At 38.8% G+C, this 22,281-nt stretch overlaps 1 protein-coding gene across 1 annotated transcript in view; it reads right to left on the minus strand.

The window, feature by feature from the left end:
- astn1 (astrotactin 1) overlaps positions 1–22,281 on the minus strand; it is a 1,993,575-nt gene that overhangs the window by 1,211,397 nt on the left and 759,897 nt on the right. Inside the window, exons 5-6 of the mRNA XM_048602275.1 lie at positions 5,397–5,504; positions 4,902–4,904 (exon numbers count right to left, since the gene is read on the minus strand). Coding sequence (XP_048458232.1) covers positions 4,902–4,904; positions 5,397–5,504 — 111 coding nt within the window. The remainder of the gene's footprint in view (positions 1–4,901; positions 4,905–5,396; positions 5,505–22,281) is intronic.

Below are 22,281 nucleotides of genomic sequence, written 5' to 3' on the forward strand. Positions count from 1 at the left end.
GCCATGGTAGATGGTGGAATTTGAATTCAACAAAATAAGATTGGAATTAAGAATCTAATGATGACTGTGAATTCATTGTCAATTGTTGGAAAAACCCATCTGGTTCACTAATGTCCTTTAGGGAAGGAAACTGCCATCCTTCCCTGGTCTGGCCTACATGTGACTCCAGACCCACAGCAATGTGGTTGACTCTCAACGGCACTCTGGGCAATTAGGGATGGGTAATTAATGCTGCCTAGCCAGCGATGCCCTCATCCCGTGAATGAATAAAGGAAAAAAAACTCAAAAACAATGAAGATGAGTTCTCAAAGCTGAAACTTAGTTTCACTAGACAAAACAATTTGCTTCATGTATTTTCGTCCTAACTCACAGTTCTTGATTTCCGGAGCCATCAATGACAATCATTGTCAGAATCAGATTGAGCAATTATAAGCAGAAGTTCAAATAATTAAATGCCGTGTGTGGAACATGATATTTTAAATGGCATGGCCGTGAAATGTTACGTACAAAGGTAACTGGGTAAGGAAGAATGATATACAGAGATAATGTCCAATAGATATGACTGCAGTCTATCTGATTTGACTTTAAGAATTTGAAAGAAAATCTTTGTAGAAATTAAATGGATTGGGTAATGTCCACAATACAACAGATTGCTTATTGACTGTAGAAAGGAGATTCTGTGCTTTCTGCTTCCAAGCGAGCCTAATTCTATGATTTAATTTTGTTTGAAGATACATTCTATGAAGCTACTAGTGTGACAATGTGGTAAGTGTGTTTTCAGAATCCGCATTACAACATGAATTACATTTCCTTCATCAAGACAACCTTAAAATGGACTAAAGGGATCTTTCCAAAAATTTCTTCAGGGAAGTCTATTAGAAATGTCTGACAATTTTGTCCTTCCTGTGCTTAATTAACTTTATGGTGGATATCAGTTATACCCTATATCAAGACCCATTTGTAACCAATATACTACCAATGCTGGGCTGAACGCTCATCCTTTCTGAGTCTTACAACAGGTGTGTTACATTGGCAACAATCCAATATTTTTGCATGATTCTGCTATATATGAGTATTTGAAAATTTGTGAATCTTAACCTGAATTTTTCTAATGACAAAGAAAGTCTCAACTTGAGGCAAAATGCACGAAGGTCCTGCTCTCAAAAGCACAACCCTAGATGCATTCAAGTTAATGGAATGTCCAAACATGACTTGTGGGCTCGACACTTTACAGGAGAAGGTCTCAACTTGCAAAGGTAGGAAACATTTTGGATACTGAGATGGGAAAGCATCACTTGGGAGAGGTGTAGTGCTCTGTGGAATTGTAAAAAGCAGACATGACTGTGCTCTAAAAAATGTAAATGAGTTGGAACTGTCAACCTTATTGAAACAGTTGCGTCATCAAGGCATTTCGAGTCTAATTGGAATTATCACTCTTTCAAGGTACTGAAAACTCATGCCTTTTAAACTGAAAAAGTCAACAGCTGGAAAGAAATCAGTGCCTGCTAACTGATTCTGAATGTTAACATAAGCTTGATAGCTATCAGCACAGAATATGTGCTGCATGATTGATTTTACATCTTATCACAATAGGGGGATCTGTCACTACAATCTTATTTATAGGTCCAAGTCTTTGAAGTGGGGGCAAAAGCAATGATTTGCTTATTGTAAGGGATTAAGTTTTGAATGAATGTTTACTTTTACAACAGCTGAGTAATTGAATGAAGTTAAATGTTTTTGATAATGGATTAGAGTGTTTTCTTTTTAAAAGAGTGAGGTCTCCCACAGATGATTTGGTGATGAAGACAGAAAGAAACAAACTTTCAGTTGCGTGTAAGAGGACTTCTGGATGAAAAATTAGTGGTCATCAATACTTAGTATTTTGTTTCATCTCAGAGTGCGTCTAGAACAGGTCTGGTAGATGCAGATTAAGTTGACTTGGAGGATTTAAGAGTAAAGTGAAGTGGAAAGCAAAGAAGACTACCTCAGGGTACAACAGGATCTTGATCAGATGGGCCAATGGACCGAGGAGTGGCAGAAGGAATTTAAGGTTGTAGACTTGCTCGCCGAGCCAGTGTGTTTGACTGAACATGTTTCATCACCCTGCTAGGTAACATCATCAGCGATACCGAGCAGGGTGATGAAATGTCTGCAATCAGATTCACCAGCTCAGCGAGCAAGTCTACAACCTTATCCACAACCCCAGCTACAAATCGTCTCAAAAACTTTGAGATGGAGTTTAATTTAGATAAATGTGAGGTGTTGCATTTTGGAAAGGCAAATCAGGGCAGGACTGATACACTTAATGGTAAGGTCTGGAGAGTGTTGCTGATCAAAGAGACCTTGGGGTGCACCTTCATAGTTTCTTGAAAGTGATGCTACAGGTATATAGGATTGTGAAGAAGGTGTTTGGTATGCTTGCCTTTATTGTCCAGTGCATTGAGTATAGGAGTTGGAAGGTCATGTTGCGGCTGTACAAGACATTGGTTAGGCCACTTTTGTAATACTGCATGCAGTTCTGGTCTCCCTGCTATCAGAAGGATGTTGTGAAACTTGAAAGGGTTCAGAAAAAATTTACAAGGATGCTTCCAGGGTTTGAGCCACAGGGAGCAGCTGAATAGGCTGGGATATTTTCCCTGGAGTGTTGGAGGCTGAGGGTGACCTTACAGAGGTTTATAAAATCATGAGGGGCATGGATAAAGTTAGTGGGTGGGAGAGGCCAAAACCAGAGGACATAGGTTTAGAGTGAGAAGGGAAAGATTTAAAAGCGACATAAGGAGCAACTTTTTCATGCAGAGAGTGGTGTGTGTATGGAATAGCACAATTACAACATTTAAAAGACACCTGGATGGTATATGAATAGGAAGGGTTTAGAGCGATATGGGCCAAATGCTGGCAAATGAGACGAGATTTATTTGGGTCATCAATTCGACATGGACGAGGTGGACCGAAGAGTCTGTTTCCATGCTGTACATCTCCATGACTCTGTGCAGTTGGTGTGATGCGTGAGGTAGGACGAAGTGTTAGATAGGCCTTTGGGGATGGGAAGGAGTGTCATGTGGTGGCACAAGGCGGCACTAAATTTGCAATAGGCTTTAAATGGCTGTGCTGATGGGTGGTGCGCTCATACATTGACAGGAAGTTGGCATAGAGGGCCATGGGAGGGGGTTGAAGAGCATTGATTGGCACAGGGATACAAGGGCCATGGGAGGTGGGATTTGTAGGTTGTCAGAGGGAGTACGAAGGGTTTTGGGAATTGGATTGGGGGCGATATGAAGTGTTCTGCCTTGGTAAAGATGGGGCAAGCAGAATGTGTAGGGGCAATAAGGTGGTTTAAAGGATGAGGGTTGTTTTTTGTTTTAGTTTCCTTACACTTTTAAAAGTGCCAGATCACCGAGGTTAGCCTTTTGCATAGCTTGCCTCTGCTCCCAGCAGCCTTTGTCATGGCCAGAATGCCAATAACACCTTCAGTCATCTCAGTTCCCGGGCACTGTATCCCAAGCCGAGTTTATGGAATCAGTTTTTTTATGACTCCACTCTCCTGACTCAAGAGCGAAGACTCTGGACATAGTCCCTGCTATTTCACTTCTGGTTTTCCTGAGTGATTTAAGACACTTTGTGCTTTTTACACGTGGAATTCCACCAGGTTTTCAGTGCTAGTTCTTTAATTATAGTAATCCTACTATATTGCTGCACTTCCTTCGCTTCTACACTTCCGTTGCCTCGACAATACTCCTATGTGAAAGCCGACGTACAACGATAATTTAATTCCACAACGACTCTTTCACCCATAAAAATCATTTTGTGTCTCTAATCAGCCATGTACTTGTTTTAATTATTCTTTGACACCTTGTGTGCTCGTAAAATAATTTTCATTACCACAAAGATGTTATTAACCCTCAGTTAGATCAGTTGACAGGACATCAATAGCACAAGTTCAACTCCTGTAGTGGTTGAGGTCAGGATGAAAGACCTGCCTCTTATTGTCATGTGAGGTGTGGTGACCCTCAGGTTAAACTCAGTACCTGTCACCTCTCTAAAGACAGAGCAACCTTTGGTCCTCTATGTCTATGACCACTTTCACAACTAATATAACCATTCTAATTTTTGCTTTCCGTCATTCATTTTGTATCATGTTCAGTTTTTAAATTCTTGGATTTGCCAGATTTTTTAAATGTCTACTATGAATGTTTATTTTTCTTCATAGTGAAGGAACTCCAGTTTTTGCTGCACTATCATTACATCTTGTGTGAATATGTCTTGCCAATATGTTGTAGAACGTGTAGATAGATGTTTCCTGTGTTTGCGTAGTGCTTTATTTATTAGCTCTATCTGGGCTCATTCCAATTTTATCCAACTGAAGTTAGCTCTTTCAGCTAATTACCTTTACCTTCTTCCTCTGCTTTGTTGTTTTATGTTATTTTTGATATAAGATTATTAATTGTACGTCAAATGACAGTTTCATTGCACCCATGTGAAAGACATCAGTTGGAGATACACCTTTGCTCAGATATTTGGTTACTGGAGCAGGATGAAAGCAATATTGTTGGATGGAGCTTGCAACCCGTGTTTCTGCACTTAAAAGCACATACATAAATAAAGATTAGGCTCCAGCGTCCTATCCTCCACTGTTGAATATCTGAATTAAAAGATAGAATGTACAACAACTCTGATATCATCACAAAAGAAACCATTATGTACTCTCAGTATCATTGAGACATGACTATGAAAGTCATGGCCATGAAATTAAAATAAAAAACATGGTGTGCAATAGGTATGTAAAGTATTTATGATAATAAGAATTTTATTCAGATTCTGCTGTTCAATGTTTCCCCTTCATAGAAACTTTGAGAGGCTGCTCCATGTCTAGTTATGATCCTGCTGGCATTTAATACTTGTACCAACTCTAGTTAGTATGCAGTAGTTTCCTATGTCTGGCTGTGGTTCCACAAGCAATTAATATTTTCCCCATGTTTGTCATGGCTTTTCTGATATTTGATATTTACCTAGTGCCGAGAGTAACCTTGGACCATCTTCAGTTTGATATTTTTCTAAGTGTATTTTGGCTCTAACTGCACAATAGCCTTTACAATGGCTGTGGTTAATTTTTGTTGTAATGACTTTGTTCTAACAGGCCCTGGCTTGATGGCGTCTCCTGTTTTATCTGTGTTATCTGCTTCTATTTGATATCCAATCATACCTGGTCCTTAACATTTATTATTTTCCTTATGCCCTCAAATTAAAGTGATTCTCTGTAAATATGATGTCTCTATGCTTACTGCATGTGAATAGAAATGTGGTCAATTCACAATATGATCTGTCTTTCAGAAAAGGTTCACATCCCTTCGCATTCAGCTAAGTTGGTTTTCATATCAAAACCTGGTTTTCTCTCTTACCTCTGCTCCGGCGCCTGCTACGAGAGGGGTCAGTGTAAAATGTTAGCTGAGGTTCGTTATCGGCTTCAGTCCCAGAATCGCCTTCAGGATTCAAAAAGGCAGATCCAGCTGCAAAGAAGGAAATTAAATTCAGAAACCCATTAGCACGTCAGTAAGTTTAGTGCAGCAAGTTTTCATTGAAACTGACTAAAACATCACCACAATTGGTGGTCCAGAAATACTTAATGCACAGTTTTCCCAAACAACGTTAGGCGCAAGGTGGAGGATGGGGGCAGTCTGAGTGGAAACATAAAGAAAGAGAGAAAGGAAAGAAAAACAAAGACAAAAGAAAGCTTGACCAGCCAATGCATCATTCTCATTCCACGCTTTTGGATTTGGCATCGGTGTCCTCAAACACAAGTTTGCCATTGGTGCAAAATAAGTTAAAACTTCAAAAGTTACTCAGGTAGTGTGTAGTTGAACAGTACAGACCAACAAAATTTCACATTCAGCACCAATAATGGAACAAAGATGGTTGTGCATCTTTAGTGGTTGACAGTGCAAAAGAGTCTCAACTTAGACTGTCTCCCAAGCAAGTGACACCTCATCTCAAAATTCCCCATGTTTTCAAATTCCTGATTGCCTTACCTTACACCACCTTTGCAAACTCCCCTAGCTCCACAGTGCTATCAGGCATTTGCAGAATTTTAATTCCAGCTTGCACACCATTTGAGATTTTAGTGGCCGCACCATTGGCGCCCGTGCCCCAAACTCTGGAATTCCTTTGTTATAAACCTCTCGACCTTTAAGTTGCTGTTTTGACATAAAACCACCTCTTTGGCCAAACTTTTCACCATCTTAATCTTAAATTATGAAGCGTGGTGGCACATTTGATAAATAATGCTTCTTTGAAGCACATCAGGAAATTTAATTACATGAGAGGTTTAACACATATAAAAGTTGTTTTTCAATCGCTATCAGTGGTTCCTTACTGCAATATACATACCTGAACACAGATGTTGGCGGGACTGAAAATGATGTGATGACCAGTATGGTTTAGCATATTGCCAACAATCGTTTGCAATGGGTATACGAATATTGGCCACTTACAGAATGTACCAGGCTGACCGCTGGTCTGTATGTTATCACATTCAGCAGTGAATACAATGAAGAAATAATTGTGGAAAGAGGAAAAACAAAGCCCTGAAACTGAGGCTTCTGACTTTCAAAGAAAACATCATTTTGAAAGAAAGTGACATTAAATTTGCACTGTGGTATATTCATTCAACCAAATGCAAATAAATCCAAACAGAATCTTTAGCATACTCCAACAAACTTGAATACTTCAGTAAAGACATTTGACAAAAAAGAAAAAATAAATGGTGACCATATCCCAACGTAATTATCAAAATAATATTGATAAAATTGGCACAGTAGTTAGTTTTGGCAGTCAACTCCTTCGCTGACTGGTTAAACATGTTCAATATCATCAAGTACCTGAATTTGTGCAATATATGTGAACCAAGGTGACAACAAATATTTAGGGCTAATAATTGCAATGGTAAGTATCTTTTTTTGAAACTATTAGTGATGGATCTCCAATTGTTCTGCTATTTGAAAATAAATAAAACAAGTGTGAAGTTTCATTCATGGACAGATACAATGGGCCAAATGGCATCCTTCTACATCATAACAGTTCTGTGATTCTGTTATTCTAAAACAGATTGAGTGAAAACAGCCAGACAGCCTAACCTCAGTGGTGTGCAAATTATTGGAAAGTGTTCTGTGGGACAGTATAAATCATCATTTTGACAAGCATAGATTAATCAAAGGCCGTTAGCATGGATTTGTTGAAGGAACTTGTGACTATCTAACTTGAATGAACATTTTGAGAAGATAATAAGGAGAGTCATTGAAAGTAGTTCATTTAGCAAGGCTTTTGATAAAACCCCAGATGGCAGGCTGATCAGAAAAATATAAGCCTGTGGGAATCAAGGGAAAGTGATAAATTGGATCCAAAATTAGCTCAGACTTTTTGCATTGAAGCTTTGCAGGGCTCAGTGCTGTGTCCTGTTCTTTATATTATGGAACATAACCAGCAGTTTAGATTTAAATGTCGGAGACACAATCTAAATTGGAGTGTGACTGGTTATGTGATTGATAATGACACACTGTCTGGGCTAGCTGAGTGGACAGAAAATTGACAAATGGAATTCAGTTTGAAGAAGTGTGAGGTGATGCATTTGAGGAGGAAAAAAACATGATATGTGGAAGTGCAAGATCAGATATGGAGTAGTGTAGAAAAACAGAGAGAGCTTCAAGAACCAGTCCACAGCCTGAAGGTACATTAGCTGTATAAGAAGGAATGCAAGAAACTTTCCTTATTAGCTGAGCTGCGGAATTAAAGGTTCTGCTAGAAATGTATCAAACACAAGTGAGGCCACAACTGAAGGACAGCATACAGTTCTTGCCATCAACATTGCTGGAAGGATGTGACCACACACGAGGCACTACAGAGGGGATTCATGAGGATATTTCCAGGAAAAAAATTTAGCTATGAGGAAAGGTTGGATAGGTCGGGATTTTCTTTTTTAGGAATGGAGTAGACTGAAAACATATTTAATTTGGGTGTATACATTTATAAGGGGTCTAGATAAAGTGGATGGGGAGGATCCATTTCCTAAGCAGAGAGGCCAATAGCCAGGCAACACAGATTGAAAGTAGGAACATTCGATGGACTTGATGAGCAATGTTTTTCACCCAGAGGGTAGTGAGAATCTAGAACTAGCTGCCTGAAAGGATGGTTGAGGTAGAAACACTCACAGTTAAAAAAAAAAACACTTGTTCATGCACTTGATATGTTGTAATCTACAGGGCTATGGATCAAGTGTTGTAAAGCGGGATTAAGCATGTTCCTCCTTTCATGGTTACTACAGACATGATGGGCCAATCGTCCTCCATCCTACCACAGTTTTTATCCCTAAGTTTCTATCTTAAATAGGTGCGGCATTTGATTGACTGCCATGAGACAATAAGATCCGTTTTAAATTTATACTGTGTCCAAATCTGATAATGTTGGTTGCTCCATTTCATTTGTCTCTCCTAATTTTCACATATAAATGCCAGGAGACACAGAGCTTACAAATTCATCAACGTATCCATCTTTGCATTAGTTTGCATAACCCCTTAATTTTCCCTTGTCAATCTTGTGGGGTGAAATTCCAACCTATAATCATTGCTCTTGTATCAGGAATCATTTATTCTCTTTAGGGGAGAAAAATTATCGAGAGTCATAGAGTCATACAGCACAGAAACAGACCCTTCAGTCCATGCTGACCATAACCCCAAACTAAACCAGCCCCACCTGCTTGCGCTTGGCCCATATTCCTCCAAATATTTCTTATTCATGTACTTATTTAAATGAATTTTCAACGGATGTAACTGTACTCGCATCACCACTGCCTCAGGCAGTTCATTCCACACACAGACCACTCTCAGTGCAAAAAATTGCAGTCATGCACCATACAAACAAGCCCTTTGGCCCACCATGTCCATGCCAACCAAGAAACGCCAAACTGTACTGATCAAATATAGAATCATACAGTCAAGAAGAACTGCACTCTGATTAACCAAGAAAATATTCAGTCAGCTTGGTTACGAAAACTGGCATGAGTCTATCAAACTGTCCTGAAATCAAACAATGAGATCCAGAGCACAAGCTTCTATGAATCATTTATAACTCCTTTTGGTGGAAAAGAAGTGATTGGGAAAGAGATAGGAATGTTTTTCACATAGACGATTACTTGTGTTCCATGACCTGTGTTCTGATTGTATGCTCAAAACACTGTTCAAATGTGTTTCCATATCTCCTGTGTCTGGTAATAGAGACTTGACTCCTGGTGGAGATGAAGATAGCACTGATTGCGTGATAGCATCCAGGGAGCGTGAAGCGAGCAATCTTGTCTACTGCAGAATAAATTCTGCTCATCACCGCTCAGACGATAGATGCCTGTCAATGCACAAAGGTGTGAAGTCACTCTTCTTTTTCGTTTTGTTTGCAGGTCTAATGTCAATCAATCTGTGTGTATGAAATCTTCTTCCGTGACAGGCGTGTAGAAAGTTGAAGAGCAAGCACAACTCAATAATGTAGTGTAGTGATAGGGTTAGTAGTGTAAAAGTGAAACAGGAAGGGAGAGAGTCTACAATAAATGACTAACCTAGCAAGTGTCGTCAGAGTAGGGGAAAGTGGCTTTAAGCGAATCATGTAGCTGAAGGTTCAGGTGAAGAAAGGTTTGGATATCAAAGATAAATTTGAGGATATGCGGGGGAAAAATCAATGCGGGTAAAGATCATAAATGAGACAAGGGCAGAATGTTTAATGGCAAGGATGCAGAGAGCAAGGTCCATGAAAATGTATTATAAAAGAAGAAGATTGAGTTACTTTATCTGAATACATGAAGTATCTGCAGTGAAATGGATAAATAAATGCTGCAAAAGTATTAGGAACCGTTGGCTCAGCTCCAAGACTGACTAATGGATTATGTCACTTCATAGGGATAGCAAGCCAAGCCAAACTAACCTCACTATCACTGGATTCACAACATAGTGAAGTTAAAATATTCAGTGACCATCAAATTTGCTCAATTGTTCATCACCAGACCTTATAAATAATGATCTTGGGCATCAAAACAAAACTTAACAATTACTAATAATGTAATTTTAGCAGAACACAGATAAATTACAAAGCAATCTAATTAATATCTATGCTCTAAGCCTAATTTTCATTGATCGTAAATCCCCATTGTCACTCTGACAGACAGGTACAGTTAAGGGATAAATTAAGAAAGAATATTAAAGATTCACAAGTTGCCTTATCAATAATCATTTCAATTATGAAAGCTAGGCCTTCGTGAAAACCTTGAGTGATAGGTTGCATTACAGGCAATGAGTAACATACATCTTGCTTGAATTCCAAAGTCACCAGTCAATGCAAACAACTTCTGCAGACCTCTGGAAACTTCGACATATTTCTTTCAGATTGAGGTTCTTTTATCGGAATTTTCAAAAAATTGCTAACTGCAGAGAAATTGCAGACAGCATCACCAAAAAAAAACAACCAATCCAGAAGTTTCCAAAACAAAACAGAAAACTGCCTCTTGCCCCAGACCCAGAACTAGTTCATTCCTTTTCTTCAGTATTCTCTGTGGTTGGCTGGCCAGCACAGGTCCTCTCTTGGTTGACCAATTCACCAGCCAATCAGCTGCCTGTCCTGCAACACAGCACCATCTTGGTGCAAAATCATCTACAATGACCTTAGAGCATGAACCAAACTGCTCTATCTTTCCAGTCCAGTTCCCAACAGTAAAGATGTAACTAACAGGATGCTAAAGGGTCCAGTCGGCAGGCCCCAACTATTTACAATCTATATTAATGATTTGAATGTGGGATAGGCTGTACTATAGCCAAGTTTGCAGATGACACTAAAACATGTTAGAAAGTAAGTTGCAATGAAGAAATAAAAAAAAGTTACAAATGGATACGGATAGTTTAGATGAATAGACCAAATTTGATGGATGGAGTTTAACATGGATAAATGTGAAGTTATCCATTTTGGTCAGAAGAATAGAAAGGAAACCTAGAGGCATACAAAGGGAATTTATTTTCCAAATGGAGTGGAGCTTCAGACTGCTTCAGTGCAGAGGATTCAGGACATTCTCATGCACGAATCGCAGAAAACTTGTATGCAGGTAATAAGGAAGGCAAATGAAGTTCTGGCATTTATTCTGGCATAAATCGTACAAGGCATTAGTGAGACAGTCCTGGAGTACTGCATACAATTTTGGCCCCCTTACTTGAGGAGGGATGTAGTTTTATCGAAGGAACTTAGAGGAGGTTAACTACATTGATGGCAGAGATGAGGCGTTTGATGAAAAGAGATTGAACAGTTTAGGCCTGTACTCTTTGGAGTTTAGAAGAGTGAGAAGAGATCTAATTGAGGTATATAAGATGCTAAAGGGGATTGACAAAGTAGATGGAGAAAGGGTGTTTCCTCGTATGGGGCAATTTACAATGAGACATCACAGGTTTAGGATGAGGGGAAGCAGATTTAAAACAGAGATGATGAGAAATTACTTCTCTCAAAGAGTCATGAATCTACGAAATTCACTGTCCCAGAATGTGGAGGATGCTGGGACATTGAGTATATGTAAGAAGGTGATAGACAGATGTTTAATTAGCAATGAGCTAAACTGTTATGTAGAGCAGGCAGGAAAGTGGAGTTGAGGCTAAGATTAGATTAGCCACGATAATATCAAATAGCAGAGCAGACTCGAGAGGCTGAATTACTCACTTCTGCTCCTGGTTGTTTTGTCCTTATGTAATATAGATCAACTGAAAATGACTGCTTTTATTACGATTCATTTAATTTTGTTAAACTATATTTGTACTTGGAATGGACCTTGTATTTAATCAGGGGAAGTAAACACTCAGATTATCTCCTTTTCTGATTCTATGAATAATTGAGTTAAAGTGACCCCGAAATCCAATACACCCACCACAAATTGCTGCGTATGGAGAATAGTGGTTTTTAGGTTGTTAACAAGTTTAATGTCCTTTCTTAAAGGCATTAATTAATTGTATTCAGGTAATAGGCAGGCTGCCTAATCTGATATCCATCTGATTTTCACAGCGTCAGAAACTGTTGTGATAAATTGTGTTGCTAACCCCACGTATCATATGGAATTTACTTAAGCACTGTGGGAGCAGCAGTACACCCAGGGTTTGAATGGAAAATTCACCCCATTGTGTTGTATTGCATCCAACACTGAATTTTAAAAGAAAGGAATTTAATTGCCAAAGACACATTATTAGTTAATTGTAAATGGAGTCTGAATTAAACTGCCATAAATTATTTTAAAGCACACATAAAACTAGCTGAGTTACTCCTGTACCACTATTAAATAACCTTCAGTTCTGAAAGATCCAAGCATACCCACTTCTGAGTGAAACTATTTATGGCTGCAATCATCTACACAGCAGCACAAAAAGACAAGCTGCAGCAATTTTTCAATTTTATTAGTAAGGTATAGAAAATCTCAAGGACATCAATTCTTCGGTACAAAAGAGATTTTATCAGACACTTTAAAACATCTCAACAGTGAGGTCTTTGGGTCAGAAACTGTTCTTTCAAGTGGATTCTATAACAAGTGGGTCGGTAATTCATTCCACAGACTATCCATCCAAGTGGCAAAAGTGAAAATTACTCCCATGATCTTTGAAAAATGTCTTTCTCCTGAGGAAAGCTATTAAGAATAGTTCAAGTAGAGCTTACCAAAAGAATAGACCTGAACTATAGAGATGTCCTTTCTTAAAAAAGAAAGTCTATGCATTTTTCAAGTTATTATATTCAAACCTCTTACACCGAGCCATTTAGCAAGTGTAATGCTTAATGCAAAAGCAAATTTCTTACCATTGCTATTTGGTCCTTTGGCCCATTGTGCGTGTGCCTGTTCTTTAAAGAGATATCTAACATACCCTTATTTCCTGATTGTCCAAATTGTCCTTTATTATTAACATACGTATTCCTTTCCTTTTAAGTAGCACACTATTGTATCTGGCTTCCTTACAAAGATACAACAAAATATTGATGATTCAATTTATACATCCTTTTCCATGACTCCTCCAATGAAATTACAGGGATGATACCATACTCTCTGAAGTTTCTTTTTATTAATTCATGCCAGCATTTATTGCCCAACCTTATTTACCTTTGAGAAGGTGGTCATGAACTGCCTTCTTGAACTGCTGCAGTAGGTGCATAACAGGTCGATACACAATGCTATTATGGAGCAAGTTACAGGTTTTGACCCAGTGACACTGAAGGAACAGTGATATATTTCCAAGTCAGAATGGTGAGTGACTTGGAATGGAACTTGCAGGTGATAGTCTTCTCATACAACAGCTCCTTTCTCCTTCTAGATGGAAGTGATTGTGGGTTTTGAAGGTGCTGTCCAAGGAGCCTTGGTGACTTTCTTCAGTGCTTGTTGTAGATAGTACACACTGCTGCCATTGAGTGTCAGTGGTGCAGGAATGAATGTTTGTGGTGCCAATCAAGAGGGCTGCTTTTCCCGAGTGCCATCCAGTTAGAGTTGTTGGAGCTGCACCCATCCAGGTAAATGAACCTTTACTCTATCACACTTCTTGCTTGTGCTCGTGGATGCTGGATTGGTGTCAGGGAGTCAGAAGGTGAATTGCGCACTGCAAAATTCCTAGATTCTGACCTGCTCATGTAACCACATGGTGATTTCGGTTCAATTTCTGGTCAATGGTAACCTCAAAATGTTGACAATGGAGGATTATGCATGGAAACGCTGGTGGCTGTTAGGGAGAAAGGTTAGATTTTCTCTTATTGGAAATATTCATTCACTAGCACTTGTATAATGCAAATACTACTTGTCACCTGTCAAACAGCCCAAGCTTACATACTGTCCAGGTTTTGCTGCCTTTGGACATGGACTGCTTCAGTATCAGAGGACTGGCAAATGGTGTTGCATATTTTGCAATCATCAGCAAACGTCCCCACTTCTGACCTTATGACGGAGGAAGGTCATTGTCAAAGCAACCGAAGATGAGTGGGCCTAGGACACTACCCTGAGGAACTCCTACAAAAATGCCCTGGAGTTGAGATGACAGACCTCCAAAAACCACAACTATCTTGCTTTGTGCCAGTTATGACTCCAACCAATGGAGAGGTTCTTTTTCCCCTTGGAGTCCACTGACTCCAGTTTGCAAAGGCTCCTAGATGCAGCCTTGATGTCAATGTCAGTCACTCTCACCTCAACTTATGAGTTTAGCTCATTTGTGCATTTTTGAGCCAAGGCAATAATGAGATCAGGAGCTAAGTGTCAATGAGCAAGTTATTGCTTAGCTTGTGCTTCTTGATAGCAGTGTTGTTGACACCTTTCATAACTCTACCATTATGAATCATTGGGACAGTATGCAAGAAATTGAGCCCTGCTGTACCCAAAGTTATCACAAACACTATAAAATACATCAACTCTGATTCTGTATCCACAGATGCTGCCAGACCTGCTGACTTTCTCCAGCATTTTCTGTTTCATTTCAATGTCCAGCATTCACAATATTATGTGCTGGGTTCATGTTATTATAGAAATCATGGAATCTGCTCTAACTGCTGGATAACCATTAAACTGATTCCAGATATCATCCCAACCCATATTCCTCAGACCCTCAAAACTGTGCTTAATCCCAAACATACACAATTATACACAGACAAGATAATATATCTCTGAAGAGATGATACGGGTTTTGAAAGAAAAGACAAATGGGAATTACACCTCAGTGGGTCAAGGGTATAAGCTCAACTATAAATAAACAGGGAAGGCTTCTTGGGGATCAGTTTATTTCCTGTCATTGAAATTGCAATGCTAACAGTCCAATATTATACCAGTACTTTCAACAGTGCAAACACTTGACTTTTATTGACAATTTTCTTGTCTTCCAGATTTGTAATTCCAAGAGCTGATGAATTCATCAAAGATATTCTGAGTGTTACAACGTATTAGTTGAAGGTGTAGCAATGGGTTTGATAGCCATGTATCATCCACATCATACAAGTAACGACTGCTAATGGCATTCTTCATGCTGTCAATAGCCAAGAGAAAAAGACAAACACTTTTACCTTCAACTTTTCCATCAAGCTCATGAGATCAACGAAGAATTTATTTCTTTAAGTTCAAAAGGAAAATCTTCACTCCCGTCAATAACTATTACTCAAGATGGATTGAAGTCACCCATCTAAATGGTTCATAGCAGAAGCAGTATTACATTCACTGAAGAGAATCTAATTGATACAAGGGGTTCTGGACATTGTGGTATCAAGAATGGTCCACAATTTCCAAATAACCAATTTAAGAGATTTACATGTGAATATGATTTCATCCATGTTACTAGTTCATCTCACTATCCTCAAAAAAATCAAGGAAGTGAGAGAGGCAGGTGAACAATAAAAGCATTAATGGATAAAAACAAAGATCTGAATATTACGCTATTATGTTATCAATCATCAGCATTACAGAATGGGTCATCACTACCAGGATTACTGATGGGGAGGTGATTAAGAACACAGCTTTCATAGATGTCGCATTTGCAAAAACTTAACATTACTGAGAATGAACACAATAGGATGAAAAAGCACAAAGAGGAGCAAAGGGACAACCAGGTTTGACAGTCCAATAAAAGATACTGAGCATGAGTTACCAGGACAGCAGCATCATGAGAGAGTCTGTGAAGAAACTAGCAGAGAGATGGAACGAGCATAGCAAAAGCACCACAACCAAGATCATTTATGATTGCAACATGGGATTGCAAAGAGAAACTTTATTGCATTGATATCATTGAACAAGAAACCAATAGAAACCTGGACTTTTTAATTAGAAAAAAAGAGGAAAAAGGAAACGCTATGACTACCCAGGAGAATAACACCCACACAAACAGAAAAGATGTGGTATATTCTTAACCTGAGAAAGTGATCAGAACCAGAGAAGGAGATTGAGCAATGCACCGAAGCGACCAACTCTCTGAAGTCAAAACATACAAAGATGCTTTGAACATAGCGATAAAGATTGAAGATAAAGATGTGGGCATAAATGCAGAGTAATGGAATTACAAGTATTGAGGAGGATGGTTTGGCAATGAGGTCAGTGTCACATAACTAGAGCTCTTATGTGAAGGTAATGAAAACATAGATCAAGCTGCAGATAAAAAGTTTTTGAAAAAAAATTCCATGGACTCAAGCAGTATTCCTTTGGGAGCCTAAACAGTCCAAAAACTGCAAACAAATCACAAAACAACTTTCCCTGTCTTTTGTTTCAACAGAACCATTTTTATTGTTGATGGCCCTTTGCCTTTTTGACCCCTTTGCACACTCCCCTGATATTACCTGTGTTGGATATACTGGCAAGGTTGTAAACAATAATCACTGGTGCACTGCCTGGCAGTCTGTTGAATCTTTTTTCAAATGGCTAGTAATACATCCACTTACAGCTCTTGTGATTAATGAAGACAGCCCACTTGGCTTCGATTACAGCTTCCATCACAGTGATAGTAGCTTCGAATCAGTCAGCAATTTTCATTTTGGCTTCCTGTATGTTAAAGTATCAGAATGTATATTCATCATCCAGTTTAGGTGGAATAAATGAATGAAGGACCACCCTGTTCTGCCTGGCTCAGCATTTCAAAAAACAGTGTGTTTCACAACCAGGCAAAACTAGGAGCTATGTTCACTTCAGTTCTGTTAACTAAAATTCTTCTTCACAGCAAACATGTCCACAGTGACCAAGTCATCTTCAATCCATGCATAATTCCAAAATGGTGATATTATAGTCTGAAGATGCATTAATCACGGCAGACTCTTCAAACATTGAAGATAATGAGAAATCAGAAATGTTACTCCCAATTTTCTTTCTTTATTCTTCAATAGGATGTCACCAGAAAGGCCTGAATTTGTTGTCCATCCAATTGCCCTTGAACTGAGTAATTTGCTAGGTTATCTTGCATGTGAATATGATTTCATTCATGTTACTAGTTCATCTCACTATCCTCAAAAAAATTAAGGAAGTGAAGGTAAAGTTAAGACTCAATCCTACTGCTGTGGATCAGGACTTAAATGTAGACTAGACCAAGTAAAGGATATTGATAAACATAGTTTTCTTTTTTTAGAACAAGCAATAATGTTTAACATGGTCACCGTTACTGAAACTAGCTGTATATTCCAGTTTGACAAATTGAATGTAAGTTCGACCAATGAGACTGGTGGGATTTGATTCATGTCTCCCTGAGCATTTGCCGGTTCTTTGAATTATTTTTCCAGTGGCATTAACACTACACCATTGTTCCCACAGTTACATTGTACATTCAAGACATGAAACTAATTTAGTTATATAATTCATAATTTTCAGTCATACTAATGGCACAATTATTTGTGGCCACTGACATTACCATAGAAAACCAACAGCAAGTTCCATTGTTCACATTTTTGCAGTGAAACATATAAATTGTAAAGTTGTTCCTGCACACAGCATACCGTAACAGTCTTTGCAAACATGCTCAACACAGACCAATGATTTGGCATGAGCTTTACCTGTTTATGCATTATTCTTTTTATACAAAACATTGAAAAGTAATGCCTTGAATTAGGAATTACTGAATTCATTTATTAGGTTATTGAGACGTATCTACTTGTGAACAGCCTCTCTGGCTCTGGAAAATTGATTTTGGGAATCTGGAGTTTAAGTTTCTCCACTCTCTTATAAAAATTCTTATATTTTGTTTTAGGATAACTCAGCTTCTTAAAACTATTACATATGTCTCAATCTTGATTTTGCTCTCCATAAAATGGCTGTAAAATGGAAGATAACCAGTGTTATTTTATTTATTGATACTATGTTTTGATCTACTCACAACACAGTCAGAAAACAATCCAGAATGTCCCCCTTGTAACAGTGCAGTTTTTTAAGCCAACACCGATTATTCAACTACTCTTGGTGAGACAAATATTCTCAAATATTCTAGGCTGTTTCTCAAAAAAATCCTGCAGGAATTTGATACAGTACAGCTGCTACAACTTCTCCAGTTACTCATCCACTCTTTAATCCAATTCTGTTTAATAGAGGTCTTTATCTCCATGGATACCTCCAATTAATATTTTCTATTTCAGTAACTCATCTGGAAGACAAACAGTATCATTAGTCAACATCAGTTGCTGACTTGTGCCAGAATGTCTCAATTTCATTATTGGCTTCCCTCCCACTTTGAGATAAAATACTCAGAACATTTAGTGATCTGATTCTCCTTGTCGATATTGATTAAAAACAGAACTGTCCTGAGCCATTTCTCCCTTTTTAGTATGTCCTAAAGAAACATGTTCCCTTTGTACTACCACTGCAATGTTAATGCCATTATCTTTTCCAGAAGCCTGCTTTCCCGAAGATTCTTTAGATATTCCTACTACTGTAATAGATTATCCATTTAACTTTGAGTAATTGTCCTTGGCATCTCCAGACTTATTTCAATGCAAGCAGGTTAATTTCTTTGTATCATGTTTTGGCTCTATCTTTTCTCCCTACTTTGGTAACCTCCTGTTTGTTCTCTAAAACTAGTGCCTCTTCCACCCTTCTTTGCTTTAATTTGATTTGTGGCCAACTCCAGGACAGCAGTTTCATTCGTCCAACCTCAACAGCATATCTGTGAATTGAATTCAAAGCCAATCCAATGTAGGTGTTTCTCTTACACGAAACAAAAAGAAAAAAATCAACCCCTGATCCTTCTCACTGATAGGAAGCCACAGTCTTCAATTTTTTACTTTATCTGCTCATAAACACCTCCAATTCAAAATAATTTCCATTAGCATTCCAGGAGCTCTGTCTCTTACATTGGTTATAAAAAAAATGAAGGATCCAGAAATAGACAAGTTAATTATTAAACCCCTGACATACATACACACCAAAACTTGTATTCGACTAGATCAACGTCCAAACTCTAAAATGCATGACATATTTACATTATATTAGTAGCATATCTTACATCACTATACAGAACTGAACTCAATACCATCACTTAGGTAAGCATACTGTCAATATCTAAGCTGGTCTCTGTGCTAGGTCAAATGGCAGTGCTTCCACTTCAGAGATCAGCCGAAGGCTATTGTGTTGAAGCAGCCGACAGTCTTTATCGATTTGAAAGCACAAATGCATGAGGAGACGGTAAGGGAGAAGTAAATCTTTGTTCCTAATTGACTTGGTGTTGTTGGGGAGGCCAGCATTAATTGTGCGTCCTCAGTTGCCCTTTAGAAGGTGGGGGTGAGCTGTCTTCCTGAACCACTGGAGTCCACATGTAGTGGTTCAAGAAGACAGATATCTGGTGGGAAGGAAAGAAAATGGTCCTTCAACAATTTCCAATTCATGCCATCTTTCAGAATATGGGTAAGGGAGGAGTTGCATGAAGCCAGTGACTGGCTTCCTGCAGTGCAACACTGAAACTCCCATCCTGCCTCCTGTTATTGCTCACTTGGAGCCTGCAATCCAAAAATGATATTTGAGTTTAAGTCTAAGCAGTAGCAGCCATTGCCTGTGTGATGGGATGCTGCTGTTCAACAGAACTGTTGGTCTCTGACTGGGTGACAGATGTAATTGGGCAGGACTTCAGTCCCTGGGGTCCTTAGAGAAGGTGCGCTACTGCCCAGATAAGTGTCTGAATAACACTTCATATGGTGCCACTTCTCAATTAACTCTTCCCAATCATCATCCCATCCCACACTTTTATGTATGTTCCTTCATCAGTGATGCCAGTCTGCGAGATAAATTACAACAGACTTTCAGTTATCAGCAATCATTCAATAACCACTCATCTCTAACCACCTACTGCAATATTCAAGAAGAAAATGGACTCATAATAATACATTAGATGAATATGGATTTAATTGGAACACCAAAAAAGTTGAAACATTGGCAATTACTCCTGATTGTAATGGCTATCTTGTCTCATTTAAAACTGAGAATGGAAGAAGCTGTTCCAAATCAGACTGTGTTGTATTTCAAAGAGATATACACACTTGAAATAAATGGACCTCTTATGAAGTGAAATCTGCAATACTGGCTCTACCAAGTGCATGATGGGAAGGGTAATAGCCCATAAACTGCTGTCAAAATAATGGTGAGATCAATCACACTAACTGTTACTTATGAGTAAATGATGCAGCTTCATGAGAGCGATTCAACAATAAAATGAAAAAGTGCAGCTGGAGTTTGTCTTGCTGCTCTGTGAGCCTCATGAAAAACACAACTTGCTATTTTTGCACTCAATTGCAAGGTAGCAAATATCACGGACTTCAAAAACTTTCACAGAATGTTAGCTAGTTCTTACAACTCTGATGGCATGGTGGCTCAGTGGTTAGCACTGCTGCCTCACAGCACCAGGGACCCAGGTTTGATTCCAGCCGCGGGTGACTCTCTGTGTGGAGTTTGCACATTCTCCCCGTGTCTGTGTGGGTTTTCTCTACTTTACTCCCACAGTCCAAAGATGTGCAGGTTGGGTGGATTGGTCATGCTAAATTGTCCATAGTGTGCAGGCTAGGCAGGTTAGCCATGGGAAATGCAGGGTTACAGGGTATGGGGGTGGGTCTGGGTGAGATGCTCACTAGAACGTTGGTGTGGACTTGCTGGGCTGAATGGCCTACTTCCACACTGTTGGGATTCTACGATTTCATTTCAAAGTGCTCTTACTCATTGTGACAATAGTCAGTCCAGCTCTGGGAAAAAGCAACAATTACAAGATTTCAATTAATGTTGAACTTTCATGCTATTTCTTAGTTTTTCTTTCTATTTTGATTCAGTCAATCTTTCCCTCTCCTTGTGGTTTTCTTTCTATTCCTGGTTGGACATTGAATTCATTCACACTCATTTATACTCAGAGCATTTTGTCAGGCAAACTTTCATGCTGATTATTCAGGCAATGCCAAATCTGATCAAAGATTGGTGCCATTTGTTGACTAGTTTCAGGAATAAGTGCAACATAATTGCCAGAGTGCTCTTGTGGTACAGTGGTAGTGTCCCTAACTCTGAGGTAGAAGGTTTGGATTCAAGTTCCACCTGCTCCAAAGAGATGTCTTAATGGCTTTGAACTGCTTGATTAAAAGCATACTGTTTATTTTTCTAAATGATTAGCAGAGTGGTTGAGGAATATGTTTGCATTGTGGGGTCCCTTGGAACATTTGTACAAGTAAGTTAACAGAATGAATTAGCTGGAATCAATAACTATCCACCTGAAAAACTTAAGTTTTATTTCAAAGAAACTGACAACTTTAAACAGAGCTGCATACAAGGCTATGTCTTGTTAGGGTATATAAGTAAATGGGTTGTGATCTAACTTAGAAGCATTTTCAGTATGAAAACCCTGATCAAAGCCTGAAGAATGATATAGGTCTTTAGTATTCATTTCTTGCCTGTAATGCCAAACAGCCAATTTAACGGGAATAGCATCAAGAAGCATGTCAAATGTGATGTACAAAAGGCATAACCTGTATGATTCACCTCAAGATAATGAATACAGGGAAAAAAAAATTCAAAAACCGAATGACTGACAGACGATTAAATATCAACAACAAAAACAAAAATTGCTGGAAAAGCTCAGCAGGTCCGGCAGTGTCTGTGGAGAGAAATCAGGGTTAATGTTTTGAGTCCAGTAACTCTTCCTTCTTCAAACTAGTCATTTTTAAAAAAAATTACTGATCATGTAAAATGTAGAAATCAAATCATGAAATAAATAATCTCAGTACTTGGAAGATAAAATGCTTTAATTTGGTGCTTGTCTTTCATTTTTCAATCCTACTGCTCCAGTGTCTTCATCTTGGGAGGTACTGATTCTATTGAGAATATTCCAGATTGTCTTGCAGTATGAGTTCTGGGTCCAGAGGGCCAGGCTGCAGGCTACATCATCGTGGCCTGGATTACAGAACACAATGTCTGAGAGGAGCTAATGAGTTGGCTGGTTATGGGGCAGGGCTAGCTGTCATTCTGTAAGGGGATACTAGAATCTTCTCCCACCTCAGCACTCCTCGTGCTCATCCTGTGAACATAATGATATTATTACGTGCTGCCATACAAATGCACTACACTTCTTCTAGCAGATTGTTTTTTGAAACAGGGAGTTCCCGTGTCCAGTTCTAGTCTCCCCATTGTACAAAGGATATTATTAAGCTGGAGAGGGTTCAGAAGAGATTTATCAGGATGTCGCTGCAAATGGAGGGTTTGAGTTGTAAGGAGAGGGTGGATAGGCTGGGACCTTTTTCCATGGAGCGTAGAGGTCGACGGGTGACTTTATAGAGGTTAAT

The sequence above is a fragment of the Rhincodon typus genome, chromosome 10, assembly GCF_021869965.1.
Source record: "Rhincodon typus isolate 14 chromosome 10, sRhiTyp1.1, whole genome shotgun sequence".
Lineage (NCBI taxonomy): Eukaryota > Metazoa > Chordata > Chondrichthyes > Orectolobiformes > Rhincodontidae > Rhincodon > Rhincodon typus.